The sequence below is a fragment of the Asparagus officinalis genome, chromosome 10, assembly GCF_001876935.1.
Source record: "Asparagus officinalis chromosome 10, Aspof.V1, whole genome shotgun sequence".
Classification (NCBI taxonomy): domain Eukaryota; kingdom Viridiplantae; phylum Streptophyta; class Magnoliopsida; order Asparagales; family Asparagaceae; genus Asparagus; species Asparagus officinalis.
Window position 1 is genome coordinate 3,085,240 of NC_033803.1, and position 14,764 is coordinate 3,100,003.

A 14,764-nucleotide genomic window follows, 5' to 3' on the forward strand; every position below is an offset into this window, starting at 1 on the left:
TTCTGAAGGAGAAGACGACGGTGGGGCTTATGGAAGCGCTCGCGAAGATGTACGAGCAACCGTCGGCAGCAAACAAGGTGCATCTAGTCAAAACTCTCTTCAACCTCAAGATGGCAGAAGGACGGTCCTTCACGATGCATCTCAGCGAGTTCAACACAATTGTTGATCAGCTTATCTCCGTGGACATCACGTTTGATGACGAAGTGCAAGCCCTATTGATTCTATCGCAGTTGCCGGATAGTTGGGCAGGTTGTGTGACGGCAATCAGCAATTCAGCGGGGAAGGAGAAGTTAAAGCTGAGTGAGGTTGTTAGCATGATTCTATCCGAGGAGGTTAGAAGGAAATCGTCCGAATCAGAAGGTTCAGGTTCAGCTCTAAGTTTCGAACAGAGAGGCAGAAGCCAGAAGAAAGGAAACTAGAACAGGAATCGGTCGAAATCAGTAAAGAAGAGGTCGAACTCGAAGGTTAGGCCTATCAAAGGAAAGTGTTGGAACTGCGGCCAGGAGGGTCATATGTCTTCGGTCTGTAAAGCACCAAAGAAGGATGCGGGTGAGCAGGAGGCTCATATCGTGCATGATGCCTTGATTCTTGCTATGGATAGCGATTCTGATTCTTGGGTCATCGACTCAGGAGTTTCTTTCCACACCACTGCTAATAGGAAACTACTTCAGAACTATGTAGCAAGGGACTTTGGTAAAGTATACTTGGGGGACAATGAACCTTGCAATATTGTTGGAAAGGGCGACGTTCGGATACAGATAAAGGGCTCTAAGTGGAATTTAAAGAACGTGAGACACGTGCTGAAGCTGAAGAGGAATCTTGTTTCGGTGGGACAGCTTAGAGCAGAAGGCTACGTTTCGACATTCACCGGGGATTCGTGGAGAATCTCCAACGGTACGATGGTTGTTGCCCGAGGCAATAAAATGGGAACTCTCTACCTCACTTCACATGCGAGTGACACCCTCGCAATTGTAGTTGGCAAGGAGAGTACAGATCTGTGGCACAATAGGCTGGGACACATGAGCGAGAAGGGGATAAAAATCCTACATTCACAAGGAAAGCTAACCGAGATCGACGCCGTGGAAGTTGGGGTTTGTGAAGACTGCATTTTTGGGAAGCAAAAGAGGGTTAGTTTCCAGAAGGGTGGAAGGCCACCTAAGGCTCAGAAGCTAGAGTTGATTCATACAAATGTATGGGGTCCAGCCAGTGTGTCTTCTTTTGGCGGTTCGAGATACTACGCCACCTTTATCGACGATCACTCGAGGAAGGTGTGGGTTTACTTCATGAAGCACAAGTCAGAGGTGTTCGAGATCTTCAAGAAGTGGAAGGCCATGGTCGAGAACGAGACATATCTGAAGGTGAAGTGCTTGAGATCAGATAATGGTGGAGAATACGAGCTGGAGGAGTTCAAGAGGTTCTGTGCTATGAATGAGATTCGCTTAGAGAGGACTACTTCAGGGACGCCGCAGCAGAACGGCATTGCAGAGAGGATGAACAGGACCTTGACAGAGCGTGCGCGGAGCATGCGATTACATGCAGGTCTGCCTAAGACATTTTGGGCGGATGCGGTGCATACGGCAGCATAACTTATTAATCACGGGCCATCAGTTCCATTAGATTTTGGGATTCCAGAGGAGGTTTGGAGTGGAAAGAAGATAAATCTTTCACACTTGGGGGTATTTGGTTGTGTGGCTTATGTTCATATCAGTGACCATGTCAGGGACAAGCTAGAAGCTAAGTCACAGAAGTGCACATTCATTGGATACGATATTGATGAGTTCGGGTATCACCTTTGGGATGAGAAGAATAGGAAGATCATCAGGAGCCGGGATGTGATATTTAATGAGGAGGTGATGTACAAGGACAGGGACAATACCAAGGATAACCAAAGCAGTGGGAGCATCACTACGGATACAGGTGGATCCAAGTACATGGATATAGAGGAACTTCCAGATAGGGGTGATGATGTTTGTTCTGACCGTAGAACGGAGGAGGCTCCAGGTGCAGAAGAAACTACCCAGGGAGTGGAGCTTAGGAGGTCATCCAGGGTACCCAAACCAAATCCCAGATATCTTTCATCTCTTGACTATTTATTGTTGACAGATAGCGGTGAGCCGGAAAGCTATGAAGAGGCAAAGTAAGTGAGTGAATCTCAGCAGTGGGAGCATGCGATGCAGGAGGAGATGGATTCTCTACTCACTAATGAGACATGTGAGTTAGCCCAGCTACCTGCGCAGAAGAAAGTCTTACACAATAAATGGGTCTACCGGGTCAAGCAGGAGAGTGATGGAAGCAAGAGATTCAAGGTCAGATTAGTAGTGAAGGGGTTTCAACAGCGGGAAGGAGTGGACTACACAAAGATATTTTTCCTTGTTGTGAAACACACAACCATTAGAGTAGTGTTGAGTTTGGTGGCTGCAGAAGACCTCTTTCTTAAGCAGTTAGATGTGAAGACTGTCTTTCTTCATGGTGACTTGGATGAAGAAATCTACATGAAGCAGCCTGTTGGCTTCATTGAAGAAGGAAAGGAAGAGATGGTGTGCAAGCTCAAAAAGAGCTTATATGGTTTGAAACAGGCTCCGAGACAGTGGTATAAGAAGTTTGATAACTTCATGCAGAACAATGGCTACAGAAGATGCAATTCGGATCATTGCTGTTATTTTAAAAGATTCGAGTCCAGCTTCATTATTTTGTTATTATATGTTGATGACATGTTGGTAGCATGACCATGTTTAGAGGAGATAAACAGTTTAAAGAAGAAGCTAGCAAAGGAATTTGCAATGAAGGATCTGGGTGCAGCGAAGCAGATTCTAGGGATGCGAATCAGTAGAGATGAAGCTGAAGGGACATTGAGATTGAGCCAAACTAAATACATTGAGAAGGTACTTCAGAGGTTCAACATGCATAATGCTAAAGCTGTTAGCACACCCCTTGGAAGTCAGTTCAAGCTATCTGAGGAGCAATCACCTAAGACAGATGCAAATAGAGAGCATATGAGCTGGGTGCCATATTCTTTGACCATTGGGAGTCTCATGTACGCGATGGTTTGCACGAGGCCGAACATCGCCCATGCAGTGGGAGTTGTGAGCAGATTTGTAAGCAATCTAGGGAAACAGCTTTGGGAGGCCGTGAAGTGGATAATGCGGTACTTGAGAAGGACAACGAACAAACCATTATGTTTCAGGAGGAAGGAGTTGGTGCTGCAGGGATACGTGGATGCGGACTTCGCCGGTGATCATGATACGAGGCGAAGCACCATGGGGTATGTTTATACCTTAGCGTCTACAGCAGTGAGTTGGGTCTCACGTCTGTAGAAGATTGTGACTTTGTCTACAACCGAGGCTGAGTATGTCGCGGTGACTGAAGCAAGCAAGGAGATGATCTGGTTGAACGGGTGCTTGGAAGAGTTGGATCTGAAGCAAGAGAGAGGAGTTCTTTATTGTGATAGCCAGAGCGCTATACATCTTGCCAAGAATCCAGTATATCATGCCAGAACGAAGCACATCGACGTCAAATATCATTTTATACGCTCGCTAGTTGAAGACGAAAAGTTGCATTTGATAAAGATTTTGGGGAGTCAAAATCCGGCGGACATGTTGACAAAGACAGTCATCATTGAGAAACTGAGGTTGTGCGCAACTTCAGTTGGACTTCATGAGTAGAAGACGAAGGTGGAGCCACACTACGAGGATCGGCGAGATCGCCGGGATGTTAATGATTGAAGAATGAATTTTTAAAGTAGGAGAAGATGCTTGCGAGAAGGCGGAGTTCGGGAGAGCTCATTGATGGTGGTTTGATCTCCAAGTGGGAGATTGTTGGTCTTGAAAGTGGAGACCCAAACCTAGAATCAAAATCAACAATAGCATGAAAATTCAAGACAGACCATGAGTGTGGTCTGCGACACACCAGGGTATGGCAGAGTCTGCCATGTCTGTCATATGTGTGGTCTGCGCCACACCAGGGTATGGTAGAGTCTGTCCTGTCTGCTATGGGTATGGTCTGTGCCACACCAGGGTGTGGCAGACTCGTTTTAGAATCCTAATCTATTTGGGATTGTGTTTTGTTATAAATAGAAACACATCCCTTTGGGGTTTAAGAGAAAAAAGAGCACGAAAAAAGAGGGTTTTGAGGGCTCTTTGAGGTTAGAAATCTTAGAGAGAGAGAGGCCAATTGCAAGCATTGTAATCTTCTTCAAGTAATCAAAGAATTGTGTGGTGTGGCTCCCGAGGACGTAGGCACGTTGCCGAACCTCGTTAAATCTGGTGTGTTCTTTCTTATTTACTTTCCTACAAGTTTTTATCTTTGATTTGTGGTAAATTTCATTCTTGCTCAACTCTCAAACACAAGATCCGGAAGGGTACGGATTTGATTTGATTATTTCGAATCCCCAACATTTCATATTAAAAAAAAAGCATATTACCACATGATTAGTTACACAATCAAATACATATTTCTCATATGTCACTAAGCGATCAGGTTAACTATCATAATGGATTTTTGAGGATTAATGTTAGAAATAGAATCACCAACGCCACTATGTATATTCTCTCTAGTATGTGACGACTTTTATATAGATTGACATGATGAAGGACCATGGCCAGAGGTCGCTTTTTTTTTAAAATAACAGTACAACATGTCACAAGTCACTGATAATAAAAAACAAATAAACTAAAAAATAAAATTATTAACTAGGTAAAACAAGCACAAAATCATTAATTTGATCTTGATTCTACAGATTATGTGTACTGTGGATTAACTTGATTCTTGACAATATGTAAGTTTGTTTCTTTATTAGAGAGTCTAGACTTTGTTATTTATATATATACTAAAGTTATTGGGTCTACAACTACAGAAAAAGTCTTGTAGGTATAGCTACAGTATAAATAGCTATTTTATATAATATATAATATATATATATATATATTATATATATATATATATATATATATATAGCAGCAAACTTTTTCAACTTAAGTGGACGTCCACTAAGTTTCTTATCATTGGATGATCACTTGATTGAGCTATATTGTGATGATCGCCTCCGTTAACTTGATCTACATATCTAAACCCAACACACAAATTTGGTTGTGAACTCGTGTGGTTTGACCTTCCGTCGAGCCATGTAAAAAGTTCTATTCACTCGAAACCGTTAAAATTGATACGAGTGGCATGAAGGCGCTCAAACTACGACGGCGTTCACCTCAAATTTGCTTGTGTTGGTTTTAGAATATGTAGATCAAGTTTACGGAACGGATCATCCATAATGTAGCCCTCAATCAAGTGATCATCAATGGATAAGAAACTTAGTGGACGTCCACTAAGTGACAGAAGTTTTGCTCTACTATATATCATATATATATATATATATATATATATATATATATATATATATATAATATAATTACTAGAAGCTAAATCAACTCAAATGTTACACTGCTTTAGTTGATTAGACCCTTAATCGGGGCGTGGCGTGCGACCGGCCTACCTTCTGCTGACGCGTTTGTTCGTACTACTATCCAGCCCGACCACGACTCACCTAGGTACGAGCCAGGTTTGACCCGGCCACGCCTCGTGGGTCATGGACCGACCCATGAGTTTTTTACGTCTAACTTTTTTCCTTTTTAAACCTTCTTAATTATATTAAACTTGTATTTACAATTATAAAATTATTTCTAATTTATTTTTTAGTAATTAAACTTGTATCAAACTTTTTAATCCTTTCAAATAGACAACAATGAGCTTAAAGATTGCTGCTTTATTTCTCAATGGGCCACAAGGCCAACGAGCTAAAGATCTATGGCCTTTTTTCCTTTATTGGCAGCTAGTTGCATATTTAAATGGCTAAAGGAACAACTAGTCTTAAAAAGATGTATCATGGGCCAGGTCATGCGAGGCAGGTCAGGCGTAGGGCGGACCTACTTCTCAGACCCCAGGTCTGGGGCTAGACTCAACTCGGCCTGTGACCCATGTATATCATGGGCTAGGCTAGACCCGACCCACTACGGGCCAACCCTGATCGTGACCCATAGCGGGCTAGGCCAGGTCAGCCCACAGATTGACCCGACCCATGCCCAAGCCTACCTTAATCTATTGATCCTGAGGTCACAGGTATGATTCTTTCAACTTTTTTTTCCAATATGAGTCATTTACATCTTTCATATTTTGAAATTTATCCCTCAAATAATGAAAATTACTATCAAGTCCTATACTTCTTAAGTTAATTAAGTTAATTAGAAATTAACTCCTGAAACCATTAAAATTTGATAGTAGGTTTCTTATTTAAAAAGCTATTTTGAAATCATTCCCTTCAATAAAAAGTACAAGTACCTAAAGTTAAATATTTATATATTTAAAAAAAGATTGCAAGAATTAGAGAACCTAATAATGTTTCTATTAAGTCGAGGGACAAATTTTAAAATAATATTGAAATATGAGAATACAATCGTAAATTCCAATGATTTCGACGTCAATCTACTTAAAAGAAAAAGTTTAATCTTTATTTTAACAAATAGTCTCAAAATTTACCTCATTTATTTTGAAAAAAACTATGTACTTCAGTCCCCCCCCCCTCCCAAAAAAAAGCGACTTATAACTCTTATATTTTGAGACTAATCCCTCAAATCATGAAAAGTGCTATCACGTCCTGCCTATTCTTAACTCATTTAGAAATTAACCCCTCAAATAATTAAACTTTATATGAGATCCTTTAGTTCTTAAATTATTTAGAAATTAGTCCCTCTACGAAAGAGTAGAAGTTATAACCAAAGTCATTAATTTGAAAATGATTATAAATATCGTGAGACCAATAACAAATTCAATGGGTTGAGGGATTTATTTAAAATTAACTAATTATCTATATTACAACTCCTAAATACATTTTCATCCACAAATTAAAAAACAAGTTCCAAGCACAATACTAACCCCTATTTTTTTTGGCATCCTTGCACAAATGACGCGGCAATGGGCGGGTCTTACTCGTTTGCTACTAATTCAAATATAAACCTACAATAATTTTAACAATTAACAAAATTTGTTCTCTTGATCAAATCCAACCAAACTCTTTCAATTAGAATCGCAATTGACAATGAGGAGAAAGCAATGAGGAGAAAGCTGAGTTTGTACAAAAATCAAATAATTTCAATGTTGAAGCTATACCTAAATTCTAAATTCCAACACAAAATTATAAAAATTAAAAAGAAACATAAACAACTTACTTTACGAGCCGTAAGATGCTAGCGAAAGAAAGTGATCGAGGCTGGTGGGTCTTCAAGGGCAGAGGAGGAAGACGAGGTCATGGGCTTTCAGAATCGGTGGAGGAGGATATATTGACAGAGGAGGATGGAGTAGCGGAGGACTAGAGGAGGAGGGTTAAGAGGTGGGAGGAGCACTAGTGGGCCTCCAGCGAGGCAACAACTGACAAATATTATTGAATTCGAGGCGGAGAAGATGTTAGGGTAGAGCCAACATGTTCTTTTTTTATCGCAATGAAATTATCAGGAGAGGCGTTTTACGGGAATAGGGTTTTGGGGGATTTGGAGGCGAATATGGAGGATCCTATACCAAATTGATGTCACGTGACACCAATTTGGTATACGTGGGTCCGCCCTTAATGTTACCCTTTTAAGTTTGAGCTTGACAACTCTTTAAAACTCGATCAATTGGATCCTTGCTTGACAACCCTTTTAAGCGTGGGAAGTGTTATTTGTTTAGTAAATTAATGACCCTATTAATTTTAGTTCAGTTTTTTTCGCACTAAATGGATTAGTCGTTGTCAGGAGAGGCGGCCCGCATGAACTAGTCTGACCACAATTGGGTCCATTATTAAATTAGCCCAATTTCAAAGAACTGTCAAATCACACCCTAAAATTGTTTTAAAATAGCTTTTCACCCATTGTAATTATGTACATTGACGACCTCTTTATGCATGATGATAAACCTTTATTTGTAGCATCCAAGTAAGAGACTGTATAGATGTGTAATTTATATTCTTATACAACTTTAGCAACATATACATCTCCAATTGATGTGACATAGCATAAAATTTCATTGCTTAGAGTTGACAAATCGTAACTATCTTTATTTAGGATTCACATTCTTTCCAATTGCTGCCTATTGCATCAAATGTTCTCGATTTATCAAGATTCATAACGGATTGGGAAAAAAAAGCTAAAAATTAAGAAGAATTTATTCAAATTCCCATGTTTAAGATCAGGAGTGGCTTATATTACAACATACAAATAATTAATATTATATTCAATAAAGATAATTTCAGGTCGAGACGTCCATAGTAAAACACGTAAAAAACATGTTACATGTAAAAAAAAAGGGAGGTAAACTATTGGACCTAAAGACAAAAAGCCCAAAAAAGGGCTTTTTGTCTTTAGGTCCAATAGTTTACCTCTCTTTATTTTTAAACCCAAGTAGTATTAGTTGTATCTCTAAGCCCAAATTTCTTTTTGTATTTGTCTTTAAACCCAATTTTCTTATATAGGGGGACCCACATATAAGAGTATTATATTTTGAAATTGGGTTTAAAAATAAATAAAAAAAGAAATTTGGGCTTAGAGATACAACTAATACTACTTGGGTTTAAAAATAAAGGGAGGTAAACTATTGGACCTAAAGACAAAAAGCCCTAAAAAAAAAAGTAGAGTGAAGAAGGCGGGTTGACGTCACATAGGGAAAAAGATAAAAAGTAAAAAGCAAAAAAGCAAAAAAGGGAAAAAAAAAAAAGTTCCCCCGTCTAACGATGACGAATCCAATCCTTTCGGAATAAAGTCCTTATCATTAATCTAACAGCAGCCAATTAAACACTCCAAGCGCCTCATTAACTCTTTAATATAACCCCAAAAATACCCCCCATTAGCCCGATTAACTTGATACAAGAACTCCACTAAAAGTAGTATTTTAATATTAAAATATTAAGATATATACCCCAACCTCGTCCTCCCTTCAATATTAGTTGAGGGTGCGTGCGACGTGCAATCAAACGAGAAGGACGAATTTTTAGCGTTTCTTCCTCTCCTTCCCTATCTGTTCTAGCGATTCACGTCAATGGACGCTTCATCCTGATCCAAATTAAAAACCCTAGAAAAGAATATCAAAACTTTGCATCTCTGAATTCATCGGATTGGAGCTGATCTCGGTTTTGATCTCAGATCTGATGGCCTGCTGATGGTGAAGGGAGAATCTAGGGTTTGTGCTTCATAAGATTTTTCTAGATATGGGTGCCGGCGATCCTTCTTCATCCAATGGTGTGTTGGTTTCTGGTGAGTCTAACCGTTTGATTTCTGATGCGATCTCTCGTTTGGATGCAGAAATTTGTTGGAAATACGATCGTATTACAATTTTTTTTTAATTTTTACAATTTTCCCAATATAATATATCTTATTGTCTGCAAATTTGGTGTTTTTCCTCATATAATGTACTTATCGGCGGACTATATTATAATTTTTTTTTACTTTTCAACCTTGCAATGGATTTTTCTTCTCTTATATGCAGTAAAGTTAATGTCTTCTAGGTTAAACATTAGTTGTGCAAACTCCATGTGAAATTATTGTCATTGGATAGTATGGTAATATCCTCCAAGCTCAGGCTTTTAGTCTCATGGGACCAGGGGGCCACCCCTATAGCTAAGGGAACAAGGAGTAACTTGCTAACTGCGGAAATTGTCTGCTTATAATATCTATTACTATGTCCATTTTTTGAAAATAAACTACAAAGTGAGTGGTTGAATGCTTACTACTAAAGGTCGATGGACTCAAGAGTTGTTTCTGGCTAGTATAACATTACATGAGACCAAATTTATGTATCGTTCAACCTAATTATAATTGATTTTAGATCTTTTTGCCGTGGGCTTGCTTCACCTTCCTTATATTTCGGGCCTTGTCATTGTTATGTTCTTTCTTTTTCATGTATCTAGACATTTAATTTATGGAATGATCAGCTTAATCTCGTAATAGTTCACAGTTTGTTTCATTTCTAACCATATAAATTCCAGCCCATCTCTGCTTTCCTCCTTAATGTTTGAAAGCTGATTTTTTCATCCTTTATAAGGGAGGGGGAAAAGAAAAAAGAAAGAAAGAAAGAGTGGTATTTTGCATTTTTATCATGTGAGACCTTTTGATAGCACACGGATGCCTGTCAATATTCCTAATACTCCACGCGTAATGTTCATTATTACCATATTGGTCAGCTCAATTACTTTTCACTAAGATAGTGACTAGATGCAATCTCCATAAAGCAAAAAAGTGTTTAGGTACTGAGAAATCACTTAGGAGGTTTTTATCTGTGGTTAAATTAGCTGATAAGAAAACCAAGAGACTTCTGTCTTCTCAAAATACTTGTGTCATTAAGAATTTTTTCACTTCTCTAAAACATTAATGAACTCCCTTAATCCTCCCCCCTTTCCTTTTTTTTAATGTACTATCTATTCTCGCTGGCAAAGGTGTGAGTACCTGTTTACTATAGTGTGATTGGTTTCCTTGCTTGTTTCTTCTAAGTCTTTCCAGTTTATATGGGACATAGCCATCCCTGGCTTTATATGTCTTTAACATTCATTCTGTTTTAATGTGTGCTTTCATTTGCAGAACTTCGTGAGAAGCATCGGCTGGATCTGGAAAAATTGACGTTGACCACTCAACCTTTCAGAACATTCAAGTTTTTCATATTTGCCTGTACATTATACGTGAAACGCTCTGTCCTATATATTTTGACGAAAGGTGTTTGGTTTACGATCTTAACTGTCCTCTTTCTATCTTTTGGACTACTTCTTATAGCTACTGATGGTCCTCATGAAAAGGTAGTCGTCTCCTTCTTCAGTTATTACCATGTCATTTTCAATTGAAACTCCACATCCGTTATCCAAATTCACTTTTGCATACATGGCATCTACTTAAAGGCTTTGATGTTTACTTTGACAGGCTAGTTTAGGATAAATATTTTGTATTAAGTAGAAACTATCAATTATGTGACTAATGACAGCATATGCTGTTTAGTTCTCATACACGTGTAGATAATGAACATCAACTTGTTGCCAACTTGTCATAGCTATGTTTTTCTTTTCAATGTTGTCTAAATAAATCATCTAATTAGCTGTTAACTTGTTAACACATTGACTTGTGTGCATGGAGTCAGCATGTTCAGGAGTTCCTTTCTTACTCCAAGTTTGCACTGTGGTGGGTGGCCCTTGGTGTGGCATCGTCAATTGGACTGGGTAAGTGTACTTTTCGTTTTTTTACTTTCTAAACTTATTGTTGATCTCAATTTTGTTAGTTAAAACTACACGTGGCTGCAAAAATGCTCGAGCAACTAACGTCACAAGCATATTTTTGGATCAACAATCAATTTCGTTTCATCTATAGTAGCTTTTTCAATTACCTTTTCTTTCAAGGCTTGCACTAGTTATCTGAATTTTGCATCGTAACAGCCATAATTTATATAAACCAGAAAAGGACCAAGAAGTTTCTTTCCTTACTTCTGTACTGAATCATGCAATTATAATCCTCAGTTTGCATTAATTAAAGTTGGGAAACCATAACTTTAAGCCAGTTAAGTTTCAAAAATATCAAAGAGATCTCCCTTAATAAATGCAAGCACCAAGGTTTCGAATACGTACAACAAGTTCATTTAACTTCAAGTTTGGTACTTTTGGTTCTTTGTATAAAATTAGTTGGACTTTCTACCATCTTTTGTTTTGAGGACAAGTCATATACTATGTAGCACATTTACTTCTATTATGAAGCCATACTTGTGGTTTAAACTCCTATTGCTAGAGTGCTGTCATTAGGTTGACTGAAAGCTGTAAATTTTGGTTCATGTTCTTGTGGAATGTGTCACTCTATGTTACTGCTTCTTTGACAACCACATTTTTGTATAAATGGATTTGAGTTAATAATGGCGATATTGTCTTTCTAGTTGAGCTTAAGTTTTCAGAAAAAAACTGTGTTATTAGCGGCCGTCCTTTTAGTAGATGCTTTGTGGAGATATTTGCAGCAGCTTATTGTTGTTATTACATGCTTAAAGAAAGTGATTATTCAGAAATTCTTGACAACTTCACATTATGAGATGTGAAAAGTGTAGCTTTTAAACATCATTCGGATGCCTGCATGCTTCAAAGATTTTGAGTTTATTTGTTTGTGAAGTGTCTTGGTGCTATTATGTAAAATCTAATAGTACAACCTTAAACATCTGGCATATTTTAGTCACTGACCATCTCATACTGCTTCCTTTTTTCACAGGATCTGGTTTGCACACATTTGTTCTATATCTTGGTCCCCATATTGCACTCTTTACAATCAAAGCTGTCCAATGCGGTCGAATTGATCTAAAAACTGCTCCATATGATACCATACAGCTGAAAAGAGCACCTTCTTGGCTTGAGAAAGATTGTGCAGCATTTGGACCCCCAGTATTTACATCAGCCCCTGGTTCAATAGTCAACATTCCACTCAGCAAGCTGCTTCCTCAGGTTCAGCTGGAGGCCATTCTTTGGGGCATAGGAACTGCACTTGGGGAGCTTCCACCTTATTTCATATCAAGGGCAGGTATTTGGCCTTTCATGTAATCTTCTGTAAATCTGCTGGTTCTCTATCTGTGGAGGAGATTGCATTTATTGGTAGCATATAAATGGAGCTTTACCTGGAATGATTTTATGTTAAATGGTGTGCATATAGTTTAGCACTTGCAACAAAACACAACTTTTGCCCGTAGAAAGCATTCTCTCCTCTTGCTTGTATAACTTCTTGGTTGTTTTGCTTTTCTTTCCCCCAGTTTGTTCAAATGTGATAGATGTGTGGGATATTGTCTGTAGAAGTTTAGTTTTTCACAATGACATTGTAGCATGTCCCAAAATTTTGAGAAACAATGGAGTTATACTTGGAAGGATTTCATAGCAAAATGGTGTGCGTATATTAGCATTTTTATCAAGACAAGTTTTGTTCGTAGAAAATATAATATCTTGACGATATGTGTTAACTTCTTGGTTGTTTTCTTTATCCTCCCAACTTGTTTGGTGAGTTGTTACCAAATTCTATAAATGGGTGGAATATTTACGTTAGAAAATTAGTTTTAGCAATGACACCATTGCATTTTCCCAAAATTTGAGAAACACTCAATATTTTTGGGCATTGGGTTTATTTTTGAGGACACTGATACAAGATGCATAAAAAAATCACGCGACTCTCATCTTATATTGTGTAAGAAACGGAGATACTGTTTAGCAGGAGCAGCAATAAATATGTTTTGAAGAGACTTTTTAAACAAGAACATTTTGACAAAAACTACTGATACTGATCTGATGAATATGAAGACCTTAAACAACTAAATAGTGAATGAAGAAATGAATTAAGAATATTTTTTAAACATCATATCCAATATATTTAATATGTACCATAATCCATTGAATAAAATTTTCTATGATTTTCTAGTTACATAATACATGTCTACTTCTTACTTCTCTGTAGTAACTCTATACTAGCTCCAATAAATTATTTTATGTTAAAATTTAACACATGACGCTGAGTATCACACACATATACACATATATTCATATGAATCAAACATATATGCATTTTCCTTTTTTTTTCTAAGGCCATGTATGATGTATCTCATGTTTGTATCATGTATCATGTTCCATTTTCGTGCCATATTGGTAAATGTGATCTGGTCTGTAATTTTAATCAAGAGGGATAGGGAGAGCACCTTATAATGGTGAAACGGCCAACATGAGCAGGGGGATTCCTTCACGTGATGTAGAAAAGAGTTACCAATTAAAACGGTGGAAATGCCTATTCTCCATGTACACATTTTTGGAAAAAATGGGGGCATCAAAGTTATCATATATTATCCAAGTTGAAAGTGGAATTTGTGAACCTTACATTTTGTGATTCCTACAATGAAATCTACCAACCAAATGTTTATTAGTATTTTCTTCGACACCTGACAGATTCATTTTCTTTCTTTTCAAGCTTTGCAAGTTTTTAAGCATCCCTCTGTATATGAGGCCAGCTTAAATCCTCATTAGCATAAAAATTGTAACAATGGCTTTTTCACCTGCTTTGTTCTTTGCATTGAGTGATCATGATTCATTTGTATATAAAGAGAATGTTTACATCCAAGATGTGCATGATTCGATGTGGCATTAGAATTTCACATATTGACAAAGTTATTAATAATTCAACTAGCGTTGGCGTTTCACCTTTTTACACTCACCATAGAAGGAAAGCTTTTCCATAGTTACTAGCTTTTTTGTTTAATTTATAGTTTGAACTTTGGGTGTGCTTCTTCCTTCATGCGCTAGATACTGAAATTTACAAATACACACTACTTCAATTTCAAGTAAGTTAATTATATCTCATTACAGTCCATAAAAATAATTTGGCTAAGTTAGAAAACATACATGTTGCCTTTAATCCTTCATATTTAACTTATAGTTTTTTTCCCCAGAGTGAATGTCCTTTTGCACCAGAGTATTGGTTTTGTCTGTGAAATATATCTCTCATCCAGTATGGTTATAGTTTTATTCCCCAGAGTGAATGTCCTTTTGCACCAGAGTATTGGTTTTGTCTGTGAAATATCTCTCTCATCCAGTATGGTGCTGTTGAGCTTGCTATTTACTTCATCTTGGCACTTATGCTGTCTGACATGTGTCCGTGCTTTTGACCCTTGAATGAGTAGATGTATAATATGGAGTATGCCATGCTTTACATCACTTTCTCAGTAATTTGAAAGTCCTCCAATTTCATTATGTCAAGATTCTGGAGAG

The 14,764-nt window shown here is 37.8% G+C and overlaps 1 protein-coding gene across 1 annotated transcript; it reads left to right on the plus strand.

The window, feature by feature from the left end:
- On the plus strand, positions 8,937-14,729 carry LOC109826069 (vacuole membrane protein KMS1-like). Its single transcript, XM_020393029.1, has 4 exons — positions 8,937-9,269; positions 10,590-10,801; positions 11,137-11,215; positions 12,240-14,729. The coding sequence occupies exons 1-4, from the start codon at positions 9,224-9,226 to the stop codon at positions 12,563-12,565; spliced, it is 663 nt and encodes a 220-aa protein (XP_020248618.1). The 5' UTR covers positions 8,937-9,223; the 3' UTR covers positions 12,566-14,729.

Excerpts from the sequence above, each read along its gene's own strand:
- LOC109826069 (XM_020393029.1), top strand. The coding sequence starts at position 9,224 with ATGGGTGCCGGCGATCCTTCTTCATCCAATGGTGTGTTGGTTTCTG. Across the intron at positions 9,270-10,589 it reads CAATGGTGTGTTGGTTTCTG|AACTTCGTGAGAAGCATCGG; the intron begins GTGAGTCTAACC and ends TTTCATTTGCAG. Across the intron at positions 10,802-11,136 it reads CTGATGGTCCTCATGAAAAG|CATGTTCAGGAGTTCCTTTC; the intron begins GTAGTCGTCTCC and ends GCATGGAGTCAG.